We start from the raw sequence: 25016 nt of genomic DNA on the forward strand, positions 1-25016 counted from the left end.
GGTTTGGGTTTTAAGATAAATTGGACCTTGGAGAACATTAGCTATTTTTTATCAAAATAAAAATCATGGTCTTTGCAAGATTTGTAAATAACAGAGCACCATGCGAACGGAGTTGCGTGCACTACTAGTCTCTAGTTTAGAATAGAACAATTCTATTATTTTTCTATAACATTTCTATGGTACTTATGTTATCAACACTGCAAGGCAAAGCAGTCCACCCTGACGCACACCACATATATAAAATATCGCACATTCGTCGCGTTCTTATCAGATTATCATTATGTACTTTATTATCGCACACCTTTACACTGAATTTTGAAATCGTTGATAACAGTCCCCGGCATACGGTGAATGCCGGTTAAATATACATTTTTATATGAGACAGCGTATCGAACGCTTTGCTCAGTACCGCGGTCTGTGAAGGGTGTGGTTTCGGGATTTTGCGTCCCGTTTAGTGTTGTAAGTGTTGTAATAGTGCCGAAATGGGTTTCAGAGGAGTTTTTGTTGCTGTCTTCTTGATTGGATGGGCCAATGGGCAAGAGAGTGAGTCTGATGTTATGTAATAACTTTAGTATAGATTAGTACTTTTTATTCTTTGACTAGTTAGCCATTGTCTGCGATCACAACTGTTGTTAAGTGATGATGCAGTCTAAGATGGAAGCGTGTTTACTTAGAAGAGGCACAAGTTTATTCTATCCGGTACGTCCAGCAGTGGACGTCCACCGGCTGGTACGTCCAGCAGTGGATCCACCAGCTGTTAATGGTGATGACAATGACGCATGGACTTCCAAACACAACGGTATTGCATGGACTTCTAACACTGTTTGTCGGTATCCTGGGTGGTAACTAGCCACTACCTAATGCCTAACTTAGACTTATCATCAGATGATATCGCAGTCGAAAGTCGGGTAAAGTCATCGAATAAATAAAACCTTGCGACAAGTGCTGGATAGTCTAAACGTTTTTGTCACTTTCTTACTTTATATCAAGTGACAAAGACTTTCAAAAGCCATTGGATACTCTCCACGATGTTTAATGTCATCCGGATGTGGGTTTTGTAACTCACGCTTCGCTGTGGTCGGGGTTTATACACTGGCCCTTCTAGAACGGCTCTCTAAGCCAAGATCTCAGAATAGACGCCCTTAAAGAGTCGTTTTGCCTATCTATCTGCTTCGGTCTTCAAGCTCCATCAGGCAATGCTTCTGTGCTCGCCCAATAACCCCTGGTGACGCCGCTGAGGTCCCATTTAAGGAGCCTACGGCACTTACACAATCAGAATGAATATCGGATACTTATCTGTATGTGGTGAAACATGCCTTAAACTAATCTTTATGGTTTGAATTGCATCATGTAATTCGATATTTGATGTGTTGCTAGCTAAATTGGTGAGGTCTTCTTAAATGAAGACGTACTTTGTTTAACTTTTAAACGAATACCATGTTTATAACCGAGATGTTTTTCAATTAGGTCAATTTTACATTTATGATTTTCATAATAACGTACCGGTACTTTTGGTTTTGGCTAGTAACTGCCTTCGCGGCAAAGATAAGCAAATGTTTTGGCACGAAATCTATACTAATATTATAAATCTGAAGAGTTTGTTTGTTGGGTTGAACGCGCCAATTTCTGGAACTACTGGTCCAGTTTGAAAAATGTTTTCAATGATACAAAGCCCATTTATCGAGGAAAGCTATGGGATATGTATTATTCACGTATTTTGTGCGTTTATGTTTATAGTTCATGTTTTAAAAATATCACATTTAATGTAGGGAAGCTAAAACTGTATGAAATTTCATCTAATTACTATAAAAGATTTTAAATTTTATAATCTTATTTATTTTGCAAATCTTTGCTTTTTATGTATTTTAAATTAGTTTTGCTTATTTACCCGAATGCATCATAAAATCAATATATTCAAACCTAGTCAATTTCTTAACTTTCCTTTCCTCAATAGCTTATGGTTTACTATGCTAAGTTAGTTAGTCATTTAGTCCGTACCAGTTGTGATGTAATTGTTGCTGATAAGGATGATCAATACTCATAGCTGGGCATTAACTCGTTAATCCGTTAATCGTTAATTAACGAAGTTAACATTTTGATTAACGGATTAACTTTTAAGTTAACTTTTAAAAATGTTAACGGACCCGTTAACTTCCGTTAATGTGCAGAAGTCCGTTAATCGTTAATCCAATGCTTACTATTTACCGCGCGACGTGATTAACAGGTTTAGACAAGTAAGAAATTATGAAAGATTTTTTTTCAAAGAAATCAACAAATTACTATATTTATGTTAAAATTATAGAAAAAATCAACTAAAACAAATTATGGCACTTTTCCCCAGTGCTCACCTTTATTTTTGCAATGGGGATCTCACACAATGATATAAAAATGCAATATTAACCAGTCATATTAACGGATTAACGATTAACGTTAACTTGCGTTAATTCTTCCGACATGTAACGCTTTAACGTTTAACGAAGCTAACCTTTTTTGTAGCGGACTAACGATTAACGAAGTTAACTATTTGATTAACGGTGCCCAGCTATGTCAATACTGATAACGATAACCGTACGCGGTACTTCGATGACATGAGCTTGATTCATAACAGTGATATCAGCTTGTCCTACAAAAATGTACTCAATACATAGTCAATAACTACAAGGACTAGACATGTATTGACTCGTATGTGTATGACTTGGGATAACTAAGAGTAATACTTATGGACCTCGCTAGACGATAATCTCTATAGAATCGATGTTTCATAGCTGTAATCGTGATGGTTAAAGAGCTTCGTAAATATGCCTTTTTGTGTAGTCGAATGGTGTAAAAAACGGTCAACAGCTTCTAGTTTTGTTTATAAATATAAATGTAAGGTCGTATTCCTCGAAAAATGACAGACAATTTTGTTTGTGAATTTGGGTGCGATACTAGTCCATAAGTAATTAGTCTGAGTCGAATAACGTGGTCTAGCAGTCCTGGATATGTCTGTGTTATGCTGACTAGGTAATGTTGGAAATAAATGAAAGACACGTCCGGAAAGACACCATGTACGTTTAATACTATCTATATTCTTAAAGTTAACTTACATATACTTATACTTCATGTCAATGGGCCTTTATAGAATTTTTTGTATAGAAACAGGTTAAAATTTTAGAATCTCATATTAAATTTTAAATAGTATTAAAATTAAATACGAATAACGATAGTGAAACTATGAAAATAATTAAACTTACAATCAAAATTCAAAAAACTGTAAATTAAGAATTAAAAGAATATAAAATTTAATTTATTTTTAAGGCATGCATTTGCATGGGAAGGAATCACAATTAATTTTTTCAAATTTTCTTTTTACCACTTTATAGACGTTTATAATATGCTAAGAAATTGTCAAAATAAGTTAATTTTATTCTCATTAGCTTCTGGCTGCCTAAACGGTATGCATGTCCAAGCATAGCTTAGACTAATCCAGGACTAGTTAGTAGAAAGAAAGAAAGAGAGAAAGAAAATATGTTTATTAATTTTTAGTGTCACAAACAGTACATCCTATATTTTAAGACTGTCTGTGACATCAAACAGAAAAGGTTTACAGCTCAGCATTAGCCGTTCATCGCAAAAAAGCAATGCTCGGCGCTGAAAGCTGAGACCCTGGTGACGTCACAGCTAGTTATAATTACAGAACAAAATACCTACAAATTAAAAAATAGATACAGATAAATGCCAACATACACTAAATAATATAACATACCAACCTTAAAATTAAAAATTATATATTTGTATCGACGTCGTCGTTATCAACCCATATACGGCTCACTGCTGAGCTCGAGTCTCCTCTCAGAATGAGAGGGGTTAGGCCAATAGTCCACCACGCTGGCCCAATGCGGATTAGCAGACTTCACACACGCAGAGAATTAAGAAATTTTCTGGTGTGCAGGTTTCCTCACGATGTTTTTTCCTTCACCGTTTGAGACACGTGATATTTAATTTCTTAAAATGCACACAACTGAAAAGTTGGAGGTGCACGCCCCGGACCAGATTCGAACCCACACCCTCCGGAATCGGAGGCAGAGGTCATATCCACTGGGCTATCACGGCTCTTATATATCTTATATTTGTATATACCCATAGAAACATATATAATTTGTATACATACATAGAAATATGACTACTTACTAATAAGTAATACTTATAAATGTTTTTGTATCTAAAGTACCTACCCTAGTTCAAACTAAATAATTAATAGATGCCTCCACTGCATAATTCTCAAACTCTTTCTCCCTAACTAACATGAACTTCTTTAATTTCCGACAGAAACTAAATTTGGTATGAGACTCGCGAATTGGTGGCGGAATGTTGTTCCAGCATCGCGTGGCGGCATATTTAAAACTGGCGGCATATTTAGTGATGATAATGATAAAAATGTAACTAAGAAATGTTGTCCACAGTCGGAGTATGCATGCCTAGGACACAGGAGAGTGACTGCCAGAACATCGAGCGAGGTGGCAGCCCTGCTGTGTGCCGGCGCGTCGAGACCAGGTTAGCCAATTTAAAAAAAAGTATGTCAGCTCCGACGTACGAATGGAGTTTACTCTGTCTGAGGGTCTATTGGCTGTTTGATACTGTTACTATCGCGTTAACGTAAACGCGAATTTCTAAGGAATTGAAACAGCGCCATCTAGTGGCACTACTACCGGCCTCCGTGACGCAGTGGTATGCGCGGTGGATTTAATGACGGAGGTCCTGGGTTCGATTCCCGGCTGGGCCGATTGAGGATTTTTTAATCGGTGCAGGTCTAGCTGGTGGGGACAAAGACGTACCGCCAAGCGATTTAGCGTTCCGGTACGATGTCGTGTAGAAACCGAAAGGAGTGTGGATTTTCATCCTCCTCCTAATTTAGTCCGCTTCCACCTTAGATTACATCATCACTTACCATCAGGTGAGATTATAGTCAAGGACTAACTTGTAAAGAATAGAAAAAAAATACTGCACAACTGTTTCAATTCCATATAAATTTGCGTTTACGTTAACGCGATAGTAACAGTATGAAAATATTGAAAACTCCCACTAGGCACACAGATCGACTGTCTAAATAGGTGTATGTTGCCCCGCAGTATACACCAATTTGAAAGGTGCGCAGAATAGGTTGCGCACAAAAAACGCAACGCTGTCATTCGTTCATCTAATTTTACTGAACATATATTTTTATACTGGGGCAATATTATTAAAAATCGATTCTTAACTCCAAAAACTAAGAATGCCTGCGGCTCGTCATTGTCAGCCGATGGACGTCCACTGCTGGACATAGGTCTCTTGCATGAACCTATCGACTATCGATTAGTATCGAAATTACTGTTTGAAGTCCATACAAGAGGCCTGCGATTCTTATACCGTGAAATTCAGTTTCTCGCAAACCCCGTGGGAGTCCTGATTTTCTCCGGGGTAAAAAGTTATCTACGAGTAGGTTTTTTTTTTATTGTTTACAAGTTAGCCCTTAACTACAATCTCACCTGATGGTAAGTGATGATGTATTCTTAGATGGAAGCGGGCTAACTTGTAAGGAGGAGGATGAAAATCCACACCCCTTTCGATTTCTACACGGTATCGTACCGGAACGCTAAATCGCTTGGCGGCATTTTGCCGGTAGGGTGGTAACTAGCCACGGCCGAAGCCTCCCAACAGCCAGACCTGGACCAATTAAGAAAATCTCAATCTGCCCAGCCGGGGATCGAACCCAGGACCTCCGTTTTGTAAATCCACCGCGCATACCACTGCGCCACGGAGGTTGTGTGTTTATCAGGACCTGTAGCCATGTGGCACATATATTCCCTGTCTACAAACGCTAACGTTTCGATAACTAAAACGAAACATGGAAATGACAGATCCGGTCGATAACTTGATCACGTGACAAGAGAATCTACATGCCACATGCTAAATGACCTAGAATGCCTATTCCATAATTCAGCCCAAAAGATTAACTAGTTGGGGCTTAAATCGAATAAATTATATCGAAATAAATGTACATAATATACGATATGGTGTATGACGCGTATGATGAAGCATCAGCTACCGTGGTAACCATAACCACAGGCTACATTTACATAAAATTTATTCGTGGCTCGGGGACTCTTAGCAACTATGATATTAATAGATCTTTCTTAAATAGAATCTTTTCTTGCTCTAGGATCGACTGCGCGTTGAACTTAGCTCGCCAACAGCGAGACATTGGAGTGTTCTCTGAGGAGGAGATGATCCTCCTCTCCCACCAGATGCCCAACGAAAACAGAGTCATTGCGTCCATCAGGAACGTCAATAGGAATGGTGAGATACTTCTCTTGCTATAGCGTTGAACTTAGTGCGTCGCCAGGTAGACATCGGAGTGTTCCCTGAGGAAGAGATGATCCTGCTCTCCCACCCAACAAGAACAGAGTCATTGCGTCCATCAGGAATGTCAATAGGAGTGGTGAGGACTTCTCTTGCGTGGAACTTAGTTCGTCGCCAGGGACACATCGGAGGAGGAGATGATTCTGGTCTCCCACCAGGTGCCCAACGAGAACAGAGTCATTGCGTCCATCAGGAACGTCAATCGGAATGGTGAGAGACTTCTCTTACTATAGCGTTGAAGTTAGCGCGTCACCAGGTTAGACATCGGAGTGTTCCCTAAGGAAGAGATGATCCTGTTCTCCCACCAGATGCCCAACGAGAACAGAGTCATTGCGTCCATCAGGAACGTCAATAGGAATGGTGAGGACTTCTCTTGCGTTGAACTTAGTTCGTCGCCAGGGAGACATCGGAGTGGTCTACCTTTCTCCATTTTAGCCACTACGAATCTGTTTTTTATACCATTGGAATGAATTAATCTAGAACGTAACCAAGTAGCACCAGTATGACTCACTCGTTTAGTGAGTTACATATTCCTTTTGCCGTGGAGACTCTTGAACCATTGAGTCGCAGTGCCAAAAAAATTTACCAAAAGGCTGATTCATCAGCCAAAATATTACCATGGCTGTCCAATGTGCAAATGCTGCCAGTATTCTTGCCACCATTCCACGTGGGCATGATTTGTATAGTTATTAGGGTAAATCAGCTTAAGTTAAATTATTGTATTCTATCTAGAACGTATCATTTGAAAACTGTTTGATTTCAGAGCCCTTCGCCTTCGAAGCTGTAGCGGTAGTCCCTGCCAGTCACACCGGGGGGCTGGAAGGGTTGCGTGGAGGAAGATACTGCCACCCTGGCTTCGACCAGACAGAGCTGCGTTGGTCTCCGCGTGTTCTAAAGGCTTTTGAGCGAGCTGTAAGTATTACTTCTCGATGTATCGCCGAAAAGTTGCCTGTTAGTCGGTTTTCTACAGGATTTATATCGGAGAGTGCGCCCAGGAACTTTTTGATCCTTCTTCTTTTTACCTGCAACTGTCTGCCAGGCATCGCAGAAGTCTGCATCCATACGTAGTTGATGTTCCTTATCCGCACTGCGTTATGGAATGCCCTTTCAGCTCCCGATTTTCTTACCACTTACGTGGGTATATTTAAGTCAAGAGTTATTAGACATCTTCTAGGCAAGTGCGTTCCACAGTATGCTGCATCATCGTTTACTGACAAGCAGCCAAACGCTCTGTTATGGGGTTTATTGAAAGCCCCTTTTTAAAAAAAAGATATTTTATTACTAAAAGATAAAATACACTTTAATATTAGTTAATTAAGACAATGTGTGTATTGAGTTCCGCGGCTAAGTTACGACTAAATGGGTATCTAACCCCGGTAGCTTTAAATACCAATAATTATGATACAATAGATTGTTTATTGCTTACTCGTTAACATGGGGTACTATGGTTAGGTATAACAGCTCGCCATATATGCAAATAAAAACAAAATTGTATCTCTGTGTTGTCTGGCATATTTATTGCCGGTGCGTGCCTCACGTACGAGTATGCCTCTCTGACCCAGATATACTTGTACCTTTTCCGGGGAAACCTTAGGCATTCTTTGTGCCATGGAGTCGCTTCCATGAAACGATCCGAACTATTTGAAGAGAGTTGCCTTGCCTCGAGCGTGTATAGGTAGATAGGCATTGAAATCAGATGGCTCAGCCGCCGCCTAGTCAGCGCTAGCGGCTGCTCCTGGAATCTTCCAGTGGGGCATCCATCGATGATCGATCTTGTGATGCAGACAAAACCGAGCTGGTGGGTTCCGTATTATCTGACAATAAGTACATGTTTTCTTCTTCTGTATTGACCAGGCGGCGCGAACAGACCGGTGCCCCGGAGTCAACACCGCCAGCCGGACAGCTGAGGAGATGGAGGTGACCACCCTGTCAGAGTTCTTCGGCAGCGCCTGCCGCCCAGGGCGATGGAGTATGAACACCACTGTGGATGCTGACCTTAGTGAGTTCCAATATAAAGTCTTTTTGACTGCCTCTCTAATTCTAATAAATTAATATCTATACTAATAATTTAAAGAGAGTTTGTGAGGGTGAGGGGGTAATCTTTGGATCTACTTAACCGATTTTGAAAATTCATTTACCAATAACCACGTTATTTGTGAGTGTTATAGCACATTTTTAAAGTGTTTTAAACGGTGAAGGAAAAACATCACGAAGAAACCTGCATACCTGACAATTTTCTTAATTCACTTTGTATGTGAAGTCTGCCAATCCGCATTGGACCAGCGTTGTGGACTATTAGCTTAACCCCTCTCATTCTGACAGGAAATTCGTGCTTAACAGTAAACAGAATTTGGGTTGTTCATGATGATGATGATGATGATGATAGGATACTATTTATCCTTGTATTCCCACAGTAACGGGACTTATGGATGGACCTGCCAATGCATATCTTTAAGCAATGTGTTAAAACGTTTACTTAGTCGAGGTTACTACACCATTGATGAGTTCCTTAATGATAAAGGTGCCATTGCTTCCACCTTCACATAGGAAGTAAAATTATAAGAAATTGTAATGTTGTCATCAATTGTAAATTATAATACTGAATTATTTTTTTAACACATTCACTGCTTAAGATATTATTAAAATAATTAGGCAGAAACCAAATTTTTTTAAGGCGTATTTTGATTAAGTATATAGGTATGTTTAAAAATATGGATGAAAGTATATTGTTATTATTATTTTTTTAATAAAAAATAACCTTTTTCGGATCCGAGTGTTAGGCACATAGCGCGCCAGGTGCCGGTCACTCGGATCCGAGCGTAAGGGACAGCAATGGTTGGAATGGAACTACTCCACAGATTTCGATAATTCTTTTACATTTTAAATGCTATATTATCCCTAAGTAACATAGGGATATAGATAGTAAATAAAATATAATGCGCATTTGAATAATTATTTATTGAGGAAGACATTCATAAATCTGAGCGATACAATAATATTTATCAAAAATCAAATCAAAGCCATACAATCAAAAGTATCAGTACGTAATAATTATAAGTTTAATTGAAAACTTGTCACAGAATAAAGGTGAGTCACTCACATAAAGGTACAAAGGAATAAAAAATATTCTGAAAATTTTAACCACATAGGTAACAAAACAATAAAATTTAATGAAAACAATTATGAATGTGCTAGGCAGAAACATTTTGTACAGAAACCTGGAGAACCTTCACATTGCTTACATTCATAAATTGTTTGCACCCTTTTTTTCTGTGATTTGCAACCTTTGCATTCTTTTCGGACCACTTCGATAGTTTGTTTCGTGACTCTTCCTACTGTCTTAACTCTCGTCCGGGTCTTTTCTATTTTTGTGAGTTCGTGTTTCACTTTCAAAACATTGCGTCGATTTACATCATTAGGATCAGGTAAAAGCTTCTCCAGTATCTTCATACGGAAATCATATAGATTTAATTTGTCATTCGCCGAAAATGTATTGTACAAGTGCAATGCATTAGTAAGGCTCATTTGCAGCATATGCACAAACAGCTTCTTGTACCAACGCAGCGTCTTCCTTTGGACTGGATAGTATGCCAACATCTGATCTTGAAGATCAACACCCGACATAAAATTATTGTAATGAACGATTGCCATTGGTTTCACTACTATAGATCCTCTTTTGGAAGTAGTCTCCATCATCTCACTACCGTGTTCTGTAGAAATATACAGAACGTATCGCTTATCCCTCCATTTTCCGACATGAACGCCGTTCAAGAACAAGGATTTGTTTTCTCCCTTTTCCAGTGAAACAGAGCCAATTTCGACGGGATTATCTTTCCTGTTTTTTCTTAACGTTCCTGTGCAGTATGTCTGTCGATCTAGCAATTTCACAGCCAGGCCATAAGAATTATAATAATTATCCATGTATACATGATGGCCACAGTCCAGTCTCTCTTCTAGTAGTTTGAAGACAATCTTACTACTATGTCCTTGCCCTGATGTCTCATCATTAGCACCGGCGTAAACTTGAAATTTCAAGACCGTACCATCTGGTTCTGCTAAAACATAGAGTTTAATGCCATATTTATGCCGTTTGTTTTTTATATATTGTCGGAACAGCAACCGACCGCGCCACAATACCATGGACTCATCCAATGATAGCTCTTTACCTGGACAGTAAATAGTTTTCATTTTATTGTTAAAATGATCCATGAATGGTCGGATTTTATTGAGACGGTCTTCTTCACTGGTTACAGACGTAAAGTGTAGGCATCGTAAAATAAGTAAAAAACGATTTCGTGACATGAATTGTCCGAAGCATGGAATATTAAACAAATAGTGTCGTTTCCAATAATCACTTAAACGGTTTAGTCGAATTGTTCCTGTGTGAAGAAGGAGTCCTAAAAATGTCAGCAGTTCTTCCTTTGTTAAATCTTTCCAAGATTTTATTCTGGAGTTTTGTTTGACGTTTTGTGCATTACCGACTCTTATTGCGTTCGCGTTGGTCTCGCGAACTATAAGATCTAACAACTCGTCATCAATCATTAGTCGGAATGCTTCGTAAGGATCAGTTGGAGGCGGCACTAAGAGTTCCTGTTCCTTAGTAAACTCTAAGCTTTTCATGGAGCTTGGATCACTGCTCCAGGTGGTAGTGGCTCCTTGACCAGAGGGTGAGTTATTGGGTGATAGATAAAAATCATCGGGTAAGTCTGGAGTACGACTTCCAGATCTCCGAACAGCCATAATTGATGGAGAGACGTCATCACGTTCTGGCGAAAGGTTGGGGGTGATCGCATCGGATCTCAGAAGAGATACGCTAGGTGTTGAACTGGTAGGGTTAATTGGTATATCCGGCAAAAAATCTCCATAGTCCTGTACGATATTCGGCGATGTAGGACGGCAGTCAATTTCAGAATTGAATTCAAAGCTACCGTCTCCATCAAATTCCAGTAGTCGAGGCGCTGACTTCGATGCTGAGGAACTATTTAGATCTGGTAACTTCAACGATTGAGTAGAATTATTACGCGTGGGGCCATCCCTAAATGAAGGTCTTAATCGCTTACATTGAATGATAGCCCTTCCATCTGACTCACATAAACCACGTTTTGATGCAGATGAACTTGAAGGTTGAGGTGGTGGTACACAGCTGACTGTCTTTGAGGCAGGTGACCTTTAAATAAAATTAAATGGAATTAAGTACAATTTACTGTTATTATTGAGTTCAATCAATTTAATTTCATAATAAATATTTTTAAGCATTTTTTGATGGTAACTACACCTCTTTGAGACGGTTCAAAGCAATGAGGAATTTGGCTTTTGAGGCTTAGTGATTAAAGTGTCAAGGATGGAATCCTGAAGGAACGGGTTCGATTCCCACTCGGAGATTTCATTTTCCACATTGTTTTCAAATATTTATTGTCATGCGTTCATAACATCATTAGTTAGTCATACCTTGAAGGTTGAGCTAGTGGTATATGGCTTGTCGTCTTTGGGGCAGATGACCTTGAAGGTTGAGCTGGTGGTACACGGCTGGTCGTCTTTTGCTTCAGTCTAGTATCAAAGATACTATCATCACTGCCGCAACTAGAAGAGTCCTCTGAACTTGAAGAGTCTTCATCAGCTCTTTGAGAATACACATCCTCATCACTATAGTCAGACTCATAGTCATCACTTTGCCGACGCTTTTTTCTAGAACTACTCGTAGATTTACTTCCAGACGGTCCAGCCTTATTGTCCATTTTAGTGCAAAAATAGCTTTGATACGATCGTGTGTAAAAGTCACAATTACACTGTTATAATGAAACCAATACGCGTTTTCGTAAGTTGAATATGTTTCAGAGCGGTCGCGCAAACCAACATAAACTCACCTCAAACGCCGGCGGCTTACTGACTACTACAAAATGCACAGGCCGGTCACTCGGATCCGAGTGCGCGGCACCGCTACTATCCCCCCTCCCAACTCGGATCCGAGTAGTGAGCACTAAATGTGTTAAAAAGAGCAACTTGTGAATTTTCTGATCGGTTTCTTTACAGCAGAACCTGCTTTCCGAACCGGCGCTAGAATCTTTACAAATAGTCAACTGACGTATCAAAAGTGCTTGTAAACTGAGCCTACTTGAAATAAACGAATTTTGAATTTTTATGCTAGAACTGCTAGAACAGTATAATTATGTATGTTCCCATTTTTAACAATAATTACATTTGCCTCACCCACAGAACGCCGTTTCCCATCGCTGTGCTCGCTCTGCGGAGAGAACACCAACTGCACTCAGTACAACATCGACATGGGCATCTCTGTGTCCGGAGTTAACAACAACAACAGACACATCCAGGCGCTGCAGTGTCTCGTCAACAACAACAACGGCACTGTCGCGTACGTTGCTTGGCAACACGTGCGGGAGTACTTCAATGTGAGTACTTTGTTACATTATTCATTGTTGTTGTTTTCTTTGACAATAACATACATATCCTGGCAGAGTATAGTCAACAACAACAACGGCACCGCCACGTACTTCTTTTGGCAGCACGTCCAGGAGTACTTTATTGTTAGTTTTTAGTTATTGTACTTGTTATCATTATTGTCGCGGTAACTGCAACAAATACAATAAACAACTGCCACATCTAAGCGCTAATGAGTTCTGATCGAGTTCTCCCTCGTTAGTCCACTGGTGACTTCGAACTTAGTGTCTTTGATTGAGTTTTTATGTTTTGATTTCCAGTAAAAATTCGCAGCCCGCAATGTTGGATAGATATACTATCCAACATTGCGGGCTGCGAAATTTACGTCAACGTAGAGATGTTAAACCCCTTGGCACGTAGAAATTCCCGGTCATCGTCATTGTCATCTTTTAATAATTGTTAAAGAGTCAAAACATAAGCTTAGATCTAAGCAACGTGGTGGGCCTATGCTCTATATTTTCTCTTATGAAGAAGAAGGTCTGGTGCTATTTTGGGTTATTAAAATAGTCTGATAGTGATGACTCAACATGCACTTTTTTGGTTTTGCAGATCCGCAGTCCCGAGCTGGCAACATCATACGCGCTTCTTTGTGAAGACAACTCCTTGAGGGTCCTCACTTCTGAGCTGCTGGCGTCTACCACTGCACCATGCGCCTTCGTCAGACAACCCTGGGGTGCCATCGTCGCTTCTGCGTGAGTTCTTGAGCTGATTCTTGGCACGCGGGACTTTTTGGGGACCTCTCTATCGTAGTTGGTATTGTGATTTTAAGAGCCTGGAAATATATGTGTAACGCGACAAGAACGACTCTCCTTTCACATAGTTCTGCGGGTTTAATTTGCGCGGGTTGCGGGGCTGCGAGAATGTTGCCTTTCCTCGAGCTCATACAGGTAAAAACGTCGTAATTCGATGACTCAGGCGCCTGAGGTAGTCAGCGCTAGCAACTGGGCCTCCTGAATTGTGGCAGTGTGGTGATTGATCGTGTGATTTCCGTACCCTGCCTAATATTCTCATGTTATTTAAATTGCCTGAGGTGGCACGCATCGACCCTGCCTCGTATAAATCGTCAGAGGCTTTGTTGGAATGAACTAAACATCTTCCAAGTAAGTCCTCTAACATTAACATCCGGTGACAACCTACCACTTTCCATTGTTCCTTGACCTCAAGGTCATTCGGGCCGAATCGTGGGAGCGCGAGCAATAACCAGACACGGCCTAGTAGCACACGAAGACGCGTGGTATAGGGGCATACTTCTTGACTCCTTACAAGTTATTTACTCGTCATCCTTCTCCCCCTTCTGGGGCTATGACAGCACTACACGACATATCCATCACTGGCATCAATGCGCTTCAAATCACGTCGTCTCCTATGCCACTGGTGCGCAAACCTTGAAGTACCGTGTAGCTGTTGAATGTTTGCCTCCGAAGAGACGAGGTCTGTGTAGTAGACCAGCCTCACCTCCGCACGTACGATCCCATCTAACATCCCAAAACGTCCATCAATATCCTATCAGCCGATGGACATCCACTGCGGGACATGGGCCTTTTGCAGGGACTTCCAAACATCACGATCCTGAGCTGCCTGCATCCAGCGAATCCCTGCGACTCATTTGATGTCGTCAGTTCACCTAGTGGGGGTCGACCAATGCTTTCTACTGCAGGTTCGCCAGTCTAGCACCTAAGGACCCCAACGTCCATCGGCTCTTCGAACTATGTACCTCGCCCATTACCACTTCAGCTTCGCGACTCGTCGAGCTTTGTCGGTGACTTTTGTTTTTCTGCGAATCTCTTCTGATTCTACTCGTATCACACAGAAATATTCAGAGCAATGCTCGTTTCATCGCCCGCTTTGTGACTCAGAGCCTTTGTGAAGGTTAACTTGTAACTGAATAAAAAACCACTGAATAACCAGGTGTTTATTTCAGTCCACAAGCATCTGCCGTCCAGAGCAGCCTGCAGAGCTTCTGGCCCAACGGCGTGGACCCCGGCGGCTTCTCCTGGCAGTCCGCCCTGTTCGGCGCTCTGGTGGGCGGCACCAACGCGCTGGTCGTCTTCCTGGAGAACCCACCCACGCCCCTGGAGTATACCCAAGGAAGTGAGTACAATTTGCCAACAACCCATTTTCGGCTAGAAAGCCGATCTGTTGTGCTGTTCAGCGAACAGCAGCAGAATGAGAGGGGTTAGGCTAATAGTCCACTACGCTGGCCCAATGCGGATTGGCAGACAGCAGACTTCTCACACGTAGAGAATTGATAAATTTTTCTGGTATGCAGGTTTTCTCACGATGTTTTCCTTCACCTTTTGAGACATGTGATATTTAATTTCTTAAAATGCACATTACTGAAAGTTAGGGGTGCATGTTTTGGACCAGATTCAAATCTACGCCCTCCTAATTGAAGGCAGAGGTCATATCCACTTGACTATCACAACTCTTCAGGAGAGTGTGTACTCATTCACGCTTCCTTTATTCGTGATTTCACTATTCGCGTATTTAAAAAAAATGGTAGTTATAGAAGTAAAAAACAACTTAAACGAGGCAAATAATATTATCATAAAAAAACAGTAAATTACATAGACACAGATATATAGATTATAATCTATCTCGCGAGATTTGAAACATACTCATAACCGGAACTTCGACCAATTCAGAATAAAGAGGATAGTATAATGATGTATGAGTAGGTACCTATGTTAAAAAAATAACAACCAGCAACCACAGATTAATCAATAATATACAGATGTAGCGTACGGAACACGGTGGTGTCGTACTCTTCACGGATACGAAATTCAAAAACGAATACGTTCTCTTGTTAGTACGATACGAACCGTCGCATCAGTAATTTTTAATATTATTCAAGAAAAATGGCGTTTACGTTTTTAAATATTTTAAAATCTGTTCACAAAAACTAAAGAAATATGATAGAGTATTTTTTTTATTGGTTATTATATTAATTTATGTAATTGTTGTTAGTGTTAAATTTTGAAATACAAATTTTGAAAAAAGTTTGTGTATGCCAAGGAGATGCGTGACGTTTGTTTTTTTTATGGGTTGCACCGGCTTCAGTCTCAGACCAATTATAGAAGGACCTGTATCGCACTCATAGTCACGAACAAAATTGTCTGTCATTTTCAGAGCAAAACGAGCTTAGATTAAGTATATATCTTATTTTTTGCCTGTATTTTACACAATTTAATTACACAGAAAGGTATTTTTACAGAGCTCTTTAACAGACGTACACGATTACAACTATTTAACATCGTTTTTATAGAGACAGTTTTTATAATCGCATTAGATCGTTGATCATATACTTTGACAGAAAAGTAACGTCTAGCGAGGCAGGTCCTATACAATATTTGGTCTGAGGGCTCCAGTACGCAGTTTGTAAAGGCTCTCTCTGGTTACTCTGTGCCAGCAACAAAACCTTTGTGATTTCCAGTTCGTAACTTCACAAGAGTGGAAGCCTCCTCCTCCTGCACCCCAGTCCACCGCTGGTGCACCAGGTCCGCCCAGGAACAGGCCAAGTGCACGTGGGTGAGGAACTCCGCCTTCACCCTGGGGCTGGAGCCGATCATCTCGTGCCAACAACGGACCAACACCTTCGAATGCTTGGATGACATACGGAATAACAACGCTGACTTCATTGCTTCGCGTTCTAATTATGGATACTTGTCTAGACAGTGAGTATCATCATCATCATCGACATCGTCATCGTCATCGTCATCTCGTCATCTCGTCATCTCGTCATCTCGTCATCTCGTCATCTCGTCATCTCGTCATCGTCATCATCATTTTATTTTTATATTAGAGTCAAAAAGTACTCTATATTTTGCTCCAAGGTCCCATTTACCATTATACCTAAATTCATTTTGATCGGTTTAGCCGTTTATTCGTGATACGGAAACAGACAGACATACTTTCGCATTTATAATATTATTATAGATAAGCTCAGACCAATTATAGAAGGACCTGTATCGCACTTATAGTCACGAACAAAATTGTCTGTCATTTTCTGAGGAAAACGAGCTTAGATTTGATGTATATCTAATACTAAACTAGAAGTTTTTGCCCGTTTTTTACACCATTCAATTATACAGAAAAGTATTTTTATGGAACTCTTTAACCGACGAACACGGTTACAACTATTTAACATCGATTATATAGAGACATTTTTTATAATCGCATTAGATCGTTGATCATATACGTCTAGCGAGGCAGGTCCTATACAATAATTGGTCTGAGTAGATAAGGATTTCACACAGCAAAGCTTCCTTGTTGCAGACACTACCGCCTGACAGCAGTGAAGCTGGTGCAGAACTCTCGCAGCAACCCTGAGTCCTTCTCCCGCGTCGCCGCCCTCGTCAAAGAGACCTCCGCGCAGAGCGACATAACACGCTTTGAGAACCTTCGGGGGAAGAGAGCTTGCTTCCCCGAGTTTGGAGGCATAGGTAAGTGTAGGAAAGTTCCGTAAAGAGTGGGGAGTTGGAGAGGGGTAGCGGTCAGTTGGAGGGAACGACTTGCGATATAAGTCGCAAGTCGTTCCCTCAAATGACTTGAGTGGAAAAGGGGAGTGTTAGTTAACTGTCAAAGGCGCCTTAACCCTACACTCAACTTTCACAAGTGCGTGACTCCACTCAAGGTCATTCTCTGCCACTCTAGGGTCTTATTTTGGTTACAGTTTGATTTGTTAATTAAGTTGCCCTAACAAATGTTGTGAATAACCATAACCTTTGTTCGACATTGCTTTTCTTATTTTCGTAATCCACTTCTGAGTCTGCTAAAATAAGTTTATCAAACCCCAACCCCCCCCCCCCCCTCAATTGATTATACTTACTAGCGACTTCGTCCCGCGTGGAATTCAGTTTTTCCCAAATCCCGCGGGGACCATCGATTTCTCCGGGATGCAAAGTAGCCTATGTGTTCATCCAGAGTAAAATCCGTGTCCATTTAAATTTTCAGTCAATTCGCTTTAGTAGCCGCAGCGTATAGGAGGGACAAACATACTTACATACACACACACAAACTTTGTTAAAAGATATGTTGCTATTCAGAGTTTACAATTAAATGCAATGTTTGTTAAATATAGAATTTGGTGGTTATTTTTAACCCACTATTGCAAAAACGTGTATAAAACGTATGAATCTAGATTTCCTCGATGATACAGAGTTACTTGGAATTTACAACTAACTTTTCACCAAATTACAGCTATAGATTAATAAAGAAAATATGGTACCTGTCTATGAGTTTATTATTATATATATTATATAATAAGTTCCTAAGCCTAAGGTTGCCTGGAAGAGATCGCTACTAAGCGATAAGGCCGCCTTTTGTATTCTACTTTTTCTTGTGTTTCTGTTTTGCTTGTTTTCTTTTATTTTTGTGGTGTACAAATAAAGTGTATTAAATAAAAAATAAATAAATTATTATTTTTTGAAGTAAAACTTCTTCATAATTTGACTTGAGGAGTAGTAAGTTGGTGAATGTGCTACGAAAGTGGTAATCGGGTGATGCGTTCTGCCATCTATAAAGAAGCAGTATTTGTTATTTTAAACTACCAATAGATGGCGTTTTTAGAGAACTTTGAAACAATCCCTTTTTGTACACTTCAAGAACCTATTGCGATGTAGTTATGCCTGGGGCGCATAGATGGCGCTTTGTTTTAATTTTTTTTTAAAAATTTGTACTTTCAGCTATCTCTCTTTATTCATCTACTCTCTTTATTTATAACTCATTAGTTTAATACCTAAAATATTTTGCTCAGCGTACATGGCATTCGTGCGCGCGGCGCAAGACAACGGCGTGATCAGCAAATCGCAGTGCGACTACGCGCAAGCAGTGGGCGAGCTGTTCGACAGCGCGTGCGCGCCCGGCGCCCTGGCCAACTCGCACGCGCTCGGCGACTCTGTGAGTATACTAGAGTTAGGCTTGCCAGGTGTCCGGCTTTAGCCGGACATGTTTTGCTTTTTGCGGTCGCGTCCGGCCAAATATGTACATGTTCGGCCTGTCCGGCTTTTGTCAGGCTTTTTGTCAGAGTGGCGATTCTCGCTAACTTAATAAACATTTCAAATTCGTAAACAAGTTTTTTTGTTATAAATATTATGTCCATCTTTTAATAAATATCGAATATGCATATATCTTCGATCTCATCCTCACTTTACATCACGTATAAATACTTTTTTCAACAGCCCAGCTGTAAAAACAACAAGTTTGACAATAAAAAAGAACATGTCCGGCCTTATATAGTGCGAAGTCCGGCCTTTGCATTTTATGGCCTGGCAACCCTAACTAGAGTGCAGTGCATGGCGTGAGTGACTACATTCATTCACATATTATGTATATCGTTTCCCACAACTGGAAAATATTTGTGTGATGAGCATGGGTGTTTTCCAGTGTCTGTGTGTATTTATACATTATATAAGTATTTATATGTAGTATATAAATGTATATTAATATTATAATATCAATTGTCTTAGCACCCATAACACAAGCTACTTTGTATGCTTACTTTGGGGCTAGATAGTGATGTGTATTGTATAAGTATATTTATTTATTTAATTACTTATTTATATATAGATAAAGAGATATCGTTGTGTTAAAACATAATGAAAGTGAAAATTTATTTTCCAGTCGTGGAACGCAACGAGCTTGTGCACTGTCTGCAGACCGTCGGTTAGCGTGGTGGGCGAAAACTGTAAGTATTATATGCGATATTTAATCTCTGTATCATAGTGGGCGAGTTTTCTTTAAGTTATTTTTAATTATCGTATATATTATGTTATTTAAAACATTTGAATTAAATAAAACACATTGCTCTGGGTTTCATTATTTTCGTTCATTCAAAGGTTAGGTTTTTTTATAATGTTAATTAAACATTAGGATTAGGTTAGGTTAGTGGGTAATTTTTTGGACATAATTTGACTATAATCTCACTCCTGTAACTCACTCATAATTTATCTTTAATCTCTCTTCTGTAGGCCTTAGGAGGTAGGAGAAACAGACGTCATATTGTCGACCAATAGTGGCAGAATCGAAAATATAGCGCTCTCTTTTAGGAGACAAAAGACAGCGACATTTTCAATGCATCGACAATATTTATTTATTTATTTATTAAGTTTGCTAGCTTTTCATATTTTTACACATACAAAAAATCAACTTATGAACTAACATGCTTAGCGTATGCAAAATCATATTAAAGCAAACATTGCTTGCAAAACCACTTTCATCTAATAATGTTACAAAACAAAATACTTAAATTTTACAACTTAATTATAAAAAAAAAAATTAAATATGTAATTTAATTTTTTTTGCTTTATGTATCTAAAACTATGTAATCAAAAATTAAAAGAAAAAACTAAATAGTAAAAAAAAAACAAGTTATATAATATGTCTTTGTCTTCATGAGATATCTGAAGGTTTAATAGGTATCTCGGTGTACCATTCAAATAATAAGGCTGATCTGAGACGGCGCGCATCCGAGACCTGCAGAACTTCTCTTTTAGACTTCAATATCTATCTTAACTCTCTCTCTTTACATATTTAGAGTTGAATCTCTCTGTTTGCAGTCACGTGCGCGTACAACCACACGAACCTGTTCTACGGCAACAACGGCACGGTGCAGTGTCTCGCTGACCCGGAGAACCATGTCGCCTTTGTCGAGATGCGGAATATGAGACGTGAATATATACTTTTACGCTAGCTAATAACTATACAAATCATGCCCACGTGGAATGGTGGCAAAAATACTGGCTGCATTTCCGCGCTGGACAGCCAGGCTGATCCTGAAGCAACCAGCTGTGGAGAATGGATTCGGAGAACATTTTTGGCACTGCGATTTTATGGCCCAAGGGTCTCCACGGCAAAGAGAACAAATAACCTAACCTAACTTTCAGTAAGAGACTTGTGCCATTTTCTTTTCTTGATTCTGTCTTCCTGATATGTCACGGTGCTAATCTGTCACGCATGTAGCGTCCCACAATAGGGTCCGCCCCATTTTTGAGGGAACCAGGTCGCTTATGTGGTAGCCCTTATCACCTGATGATAAGTGATGACGCAGTATCAGTGGATTGCTTCGTCAATTATTATATAAAATATTTGTTTTCTGACCAGCTTTCCACTGTAGAAGCAAAGTTATAATATCAAGATCATCATCATCAACCCATATTCGGCACAATGCTGAGCGCGAGTCTCCTCTCAGAATGAGAGGGGTTAGGCCTTCGTCCACCACGCTGGCCCAATGCGGATTGACAGACTTGACACACGCAGAGAATTAAGAAAGTTCTCTGGTATGCAGGTTTCCTCACGATGTTTTCCTTTACCGTTTGAGACACGTGATGTTTAATTTCTTAAAATGCACACAATTGAAAATTTGGAGTTGCATGCCCCGGACCGGTTTCTACCCTACGCCTTCTTGAATCGGTGGCAGAAGTTATATCCGCTGGGCTATCACGGCTCCCATTTACTTTTATTACACTAATTTATTAATCTAATCCATACTTAACCCGTGAATATCCTAGTGGATATAACGGATGACCTCTTCGATTCGGGCGAGGGTCGAATCCAGTCCGGGGCATGCATCTCCAATATGTGCATGTTGTGAAATGACATCACAAAATGGACGACAGCGTTGTTTTTGACAAAATACGTGATATTCAAATTAAATTTTATAAGAAATCTTTAATTTTTTTAATTTATATCGATATATTTCGGACCCTTATTCCATGTATTACACGAAACTATTATTTTTTTTTATTGTTAAGAGTCAACTACCTTATTTAAGAAACTAAATATCACGTATCTCAAACGGTGAAGGAATAACTTCGGGAGGAAACCTGCCCAGAGATTGCCTATCTGCATTGGGTCAGCCCTCAGACCAATTATAGAAGGACCTGTATCGCACTCGTAGTCACAAACAAAATTATCTGTCATTTTCTGAGGAAAACGAGCTTAGATTTGGTATATATCTTATACTAAACTAGAAGTTTTTATCCGTTTTTTACACCATTCAACTACACAAAAAGGTATTTTTACGGGCACTTTAACCGGCGAACACGATTACAACTATTTAACATCGATTCTATAGAGACAGCTTTTATAATCGCATTAGATCATTGATCATATACTTTGACGGAAAAGTAACATCTAGCGAGGCAGGTCCTATACAATAGTTGGTCTGAGGGTCAGCCTGATGGACTGTTAGCCTAATTCCTCTGATTGTGAGAGGAGACTCGTGCTCAACGGTGAGCTTCATCATATCAGCCGATGGACGTCCACTGCAGGACATAGGCCTTTTGTAGGGACTTCCAAACATCACGATACTGAGCCGCCTGCATCCAGCGAATCCCAGCGACTCGCTTGATGTCGTCAGTCCACTTGGTGGGGGGTCGGCCTATCTGCCGGAGATTCTTAACACCCCTTGCCCCGCCGTTATCGTAACCTCTGCCAGAGCCAGGAATAACGGGGCTGCCGGGGACTAGGGGCTGTGTTATGTTTTTGTAGTCCATACTAAGTTTTGCCCAGTACTGACCACGCTGGGCATGCGGGTTGGTCAGCGCAGTGCTAGATTACTCGCGCCGGTGTCGCTGCTGCCCGACACCCGCCTGAGGCATTTCGTAATCTAGCCTGTGGGAATGGATATACCGCCATTATTCGGTCGCCAGAGCCTCGTCGGTCCATCTGCAGGGTGCACCACGAGCAGGTGAGGTTGGCAGTTGGGGAGACTGACTGGTACTAGCCTCCCCCTTACACCCCTTAACGGTGAGCTTAATATGGGTTAATTTGCTTGGTAAATTTTAGTAGGTTTAAGAATTAGTAATTTATTATTTAAGTTTCTTGATTACCATTCCAGAGTTTCTGCAAGCAGCCAACCTCCCCGAGACGGCGGTGCGGGGGCTGTGTAGGAACAACACGCTAGCTCTCACCACCGGCATCGTCAACGACACCAACTGCCTGCTGGCGTCGGTCGTGGACTCCGAGGTGCTGGCGCGAAGGTGAGGATGGTGGAAGATGAGGAACGATGATAATTATGTCTTTATAGGATTCTGTACCTTAAAAAGAAAAAACGGAACTATTCTACGTTCACTTTGTTGTTCGTCTGTTTCTCAACTCTTTATTTTGAGAATGCGAGGTACCAAGTTGAAATTGGGACTTTTCAGAACGATACAGGAATGAAAACTGTACCTACTTAAAATCTTGTATATTTTACTAGATTAGGATTTTAGCCGAAATATTTAGATTAGATTTCATTATTTTCACACCGTGCTTTGCAAATACATGTCTGATTTGTATATCCTCTTTAATGCGTATTTCACAGATTGTCAGTTATCTTTGCAAACGCGGGCTGTCAATGTCAAAGTCAATCAATTAACGAGATGTCATTGTTAAATATGGATTTGACATTATTTAATATCCTATTTTGATTAAATGTGTAAAGATAATGTCAATTCCTTTAAAAACTGTCGCATGTCAGTTACAATCAGATGATGCAATGAATTTCATGACAAAGGGACATTTATTGCCCACAAGTAACAAGTAATTTAACTGATTAGGCAAATATAGATTTCTTTGAAAATTGGCCTCGTGAGTTTAATCCAGCCCTTACAGTAGTATCGCTGTGAAAATGGAGTAACTTCTCCCGTTTTCCCAACATTTCCCTTCACTGCTCTGCTCCTATTGATCGTAGCGTGATAAAAAGTATACTATAAGCCCAGGAGTATGAAGAATAATAGTACCAAGTTTCGTTAAAATCCGTCGAGTAGTTTTAGTTTCTATAACGAACATACAGACAGACAGACGAAAATTTTACTGATTGCATTTCTGGCATCAGCATCGATCACTAATCACCCCCTGATAGTTATTTTTGAAATATATTTCATGCACAGAATTGACTTTTCTACAAATTTATTATAAGTACCTACCTCAGACCAATTATTGTATAGGACCTGCCTTGCTAGACGTTACTTTTCTGTCAAAGTATATGATCAACGATCTAATGCGATTATAAAAACTGTGTCTGTAGAATCGATGTTATATAGTTGTAATCGTGTTCGTCGATTAAAGAGCTCCGTAAAAATACCTTTTTGTGTAATTGAGTTGTTAAAAAAACGGGCAAAAACTTCTAGTTTAGAATAAGATATATACAAAATCTAAGCTCGTTTTCCTCAGAAAATGACAGACAATTTTGTTTATGACTATGAGTGCGATACAGGTCCTTCTATAATTGGTCTGAGGTACCTACATATAGATTTTCAGCTCTGTACCATTCATATAATTTGGGCCCGAATTAGTATAGAGACTGGGTTTCTCCTGTACAAAAAACCTCTCTATTTCAGGAACGACCCAATAACGAACAGTCTAAACGCACTGCTAGACACGCTGGACTTCTACTTCGGTTACAACTCCGCTGCCCAGCTCGTCAACCTGAAGATCTACTCCGCATTCGACGGCATCAACGACCTGCTATTCCTCAACACTGCCAACGGTCTCTCAGAACCTTCCAGCTTCGACGAGAACGAGGAAGCGAATAACTACAACGAACTCTTCAGACATTTGGATGCTTGCACCGGTTTTGCGCCTGGCTTAGCCAGCTCTAAGGTCTCCATTCTCGCTCTGATTGTGATGGGTTTCATTACACGCTATGTGTTTTAGTGAATTTGGTGTAATGTAATATGTTTGTGTGTGATAGTTTTTAATTTAACTTTTATTTTGTATAGGCATCGATATAAATCGTTAGATGGGCCATTACCCAAAGACGTGCACGCACATCTTATCTTAGTACGTAACAAGCGCATGCTGTGAGTGGACGTGGACTTGAAAAGCTATTTACTGTTTTTTTTTTTTATTTTAATCCCTTAATTATGCCTTCGTGTTTTGGAAGTGTAAAAACACGAGCCACAACATGAATAATGAGAAATGTGTTACGAGTGATGACGTAATCAATGTGCGAAACCTGAGGCTCATCTAACGATCAACGATCGATGTGAATAGGTATATATTTTTTTGAAGAGATAACTTTTTAAGGTTGCAGGTTTAATCGCTTCTATTGAGCGTCCCGAAACGCACAAGTTTTTTTTATTAAGCAAGAATACAATATAGAACTCAAGCTAACTTATCTAAGAAGGTAAGGGTAGAAGGGATAATACTTTACGGGATCTAAACCCCTAAACATCAAACGGCCATGTTGAAAAGGAGAT

General features: G+C 40.0%; 2 protein-coding genes across 2 annotated transcripts; one reads left to right on the forward strand and one right to left on the reverse strand.

The window, feature by feature from the left end:
• Positions 1 to 300: 300 nt before the first annotated feature.
• On the forward strand, positions 301 to 25016 carry LOC112054578 (transferrin-like). The gene is made up of 15 exons (XM_052889833.1): positions 301 to 543; positions 4443 to 4533; positions 6179 to 6315; positions 7142 to 7290; positions 8233 to 8377; positions 12592 to 12785; positions 13384 to 13526; positions 14756 to 14925; positions 16268 to 16508; positions 17110 to 17276; positions 18590 to 18732; positions 19456 to 19519; positions 20391 to 20501; positions 22673 to 22814; positions 24156 to 25016. The coding sequence occupies exons 1-15, from the start codon at positions 483 to 485 to the stop codon at positions 24469 to 24471; spliced, it is 2274 nt and encodes a 757-aa protein (XP_052745793.1). The 5' UTR covers positions 301 to 482; the 3' UTR covers positions 24472 to 25016.
• On the reverse strand, positions 9420 to 12365 carry LOC128199603 (piggyBac transposable element-derived protein 4-like). The gene is made up of 2 exons (XM_052889823.1): positions 11827 to 12365; positions 9420 to 11545 (listed from the first exon to the last, which is right to left on the reverse strand). Exons 1-2 carry the CDS (start codon positions 12111 to 12113, stop codon positions 9559 to 9561), a joined length of 2274 nt encoding a protein of 757 aa, XP_052745783.1. The 5' UTR covers positions 12114 to 12365; the 3' UTR covers positions 9420 to 9558.

This window comes from Bicyclus anynana, chromosome 26 (genome assembly GCF_947172395.1).
Source record: "Bicyclus anynana chromosome 26, ilBicAnyn1.1, whole genome shotgun sequence".
Lineage (NCBI taxonomy): Eukaryota > Metazoa > Arthropoda > Insecta > Lepidoptera > Nymphalidae > Bicyclus > Bicyclus anynana.

What these genes read in the sequence shown, in the direction of transcription:
- LOC112054578 (XM_052889833.1), top strand. Translation starts at nt 483, where the DNA reads ATGGGTTTCAGAGGAGTTTTTGTTGCTGTCTTCTTGATTGGATGGGCC. An exon ending in ACGTGCGGGAGTACTTCAAT is followed by an intron (nt 12,786 to 13,383) that starts GTGAGTACTTTG and finishes TTGGTTTTGCAG; the next exon opens with ATCCGCAGTCCCGAGCTGGC. An exon ending in GGTGCCATCGTCGCTTCTGC is followed by an intron (nt 13,527 to 14,755) that starts GTGAGTTCTTGA and finishes TGTTTATTTCAG; the next exon opens with TCCACAAGCATCTGCCGTCC.
- LOC128199603 (XM_052889823.1), bottom strand. Translation starts at nt 12,113, where the DNA reads ATGGACAATAAGGCTGGACCGTCTGGAAGTAAATCTACGAGTAGTTCT. An exon ending in CCACTAGCTCAACCTTCAAG is followed by an intron (nt 11,546 to 11,826) that starts GTATGACTAACT and finishes TTTTATTTAAAG; the next exon opens with GTCACCTGCCTCAAAGACAG.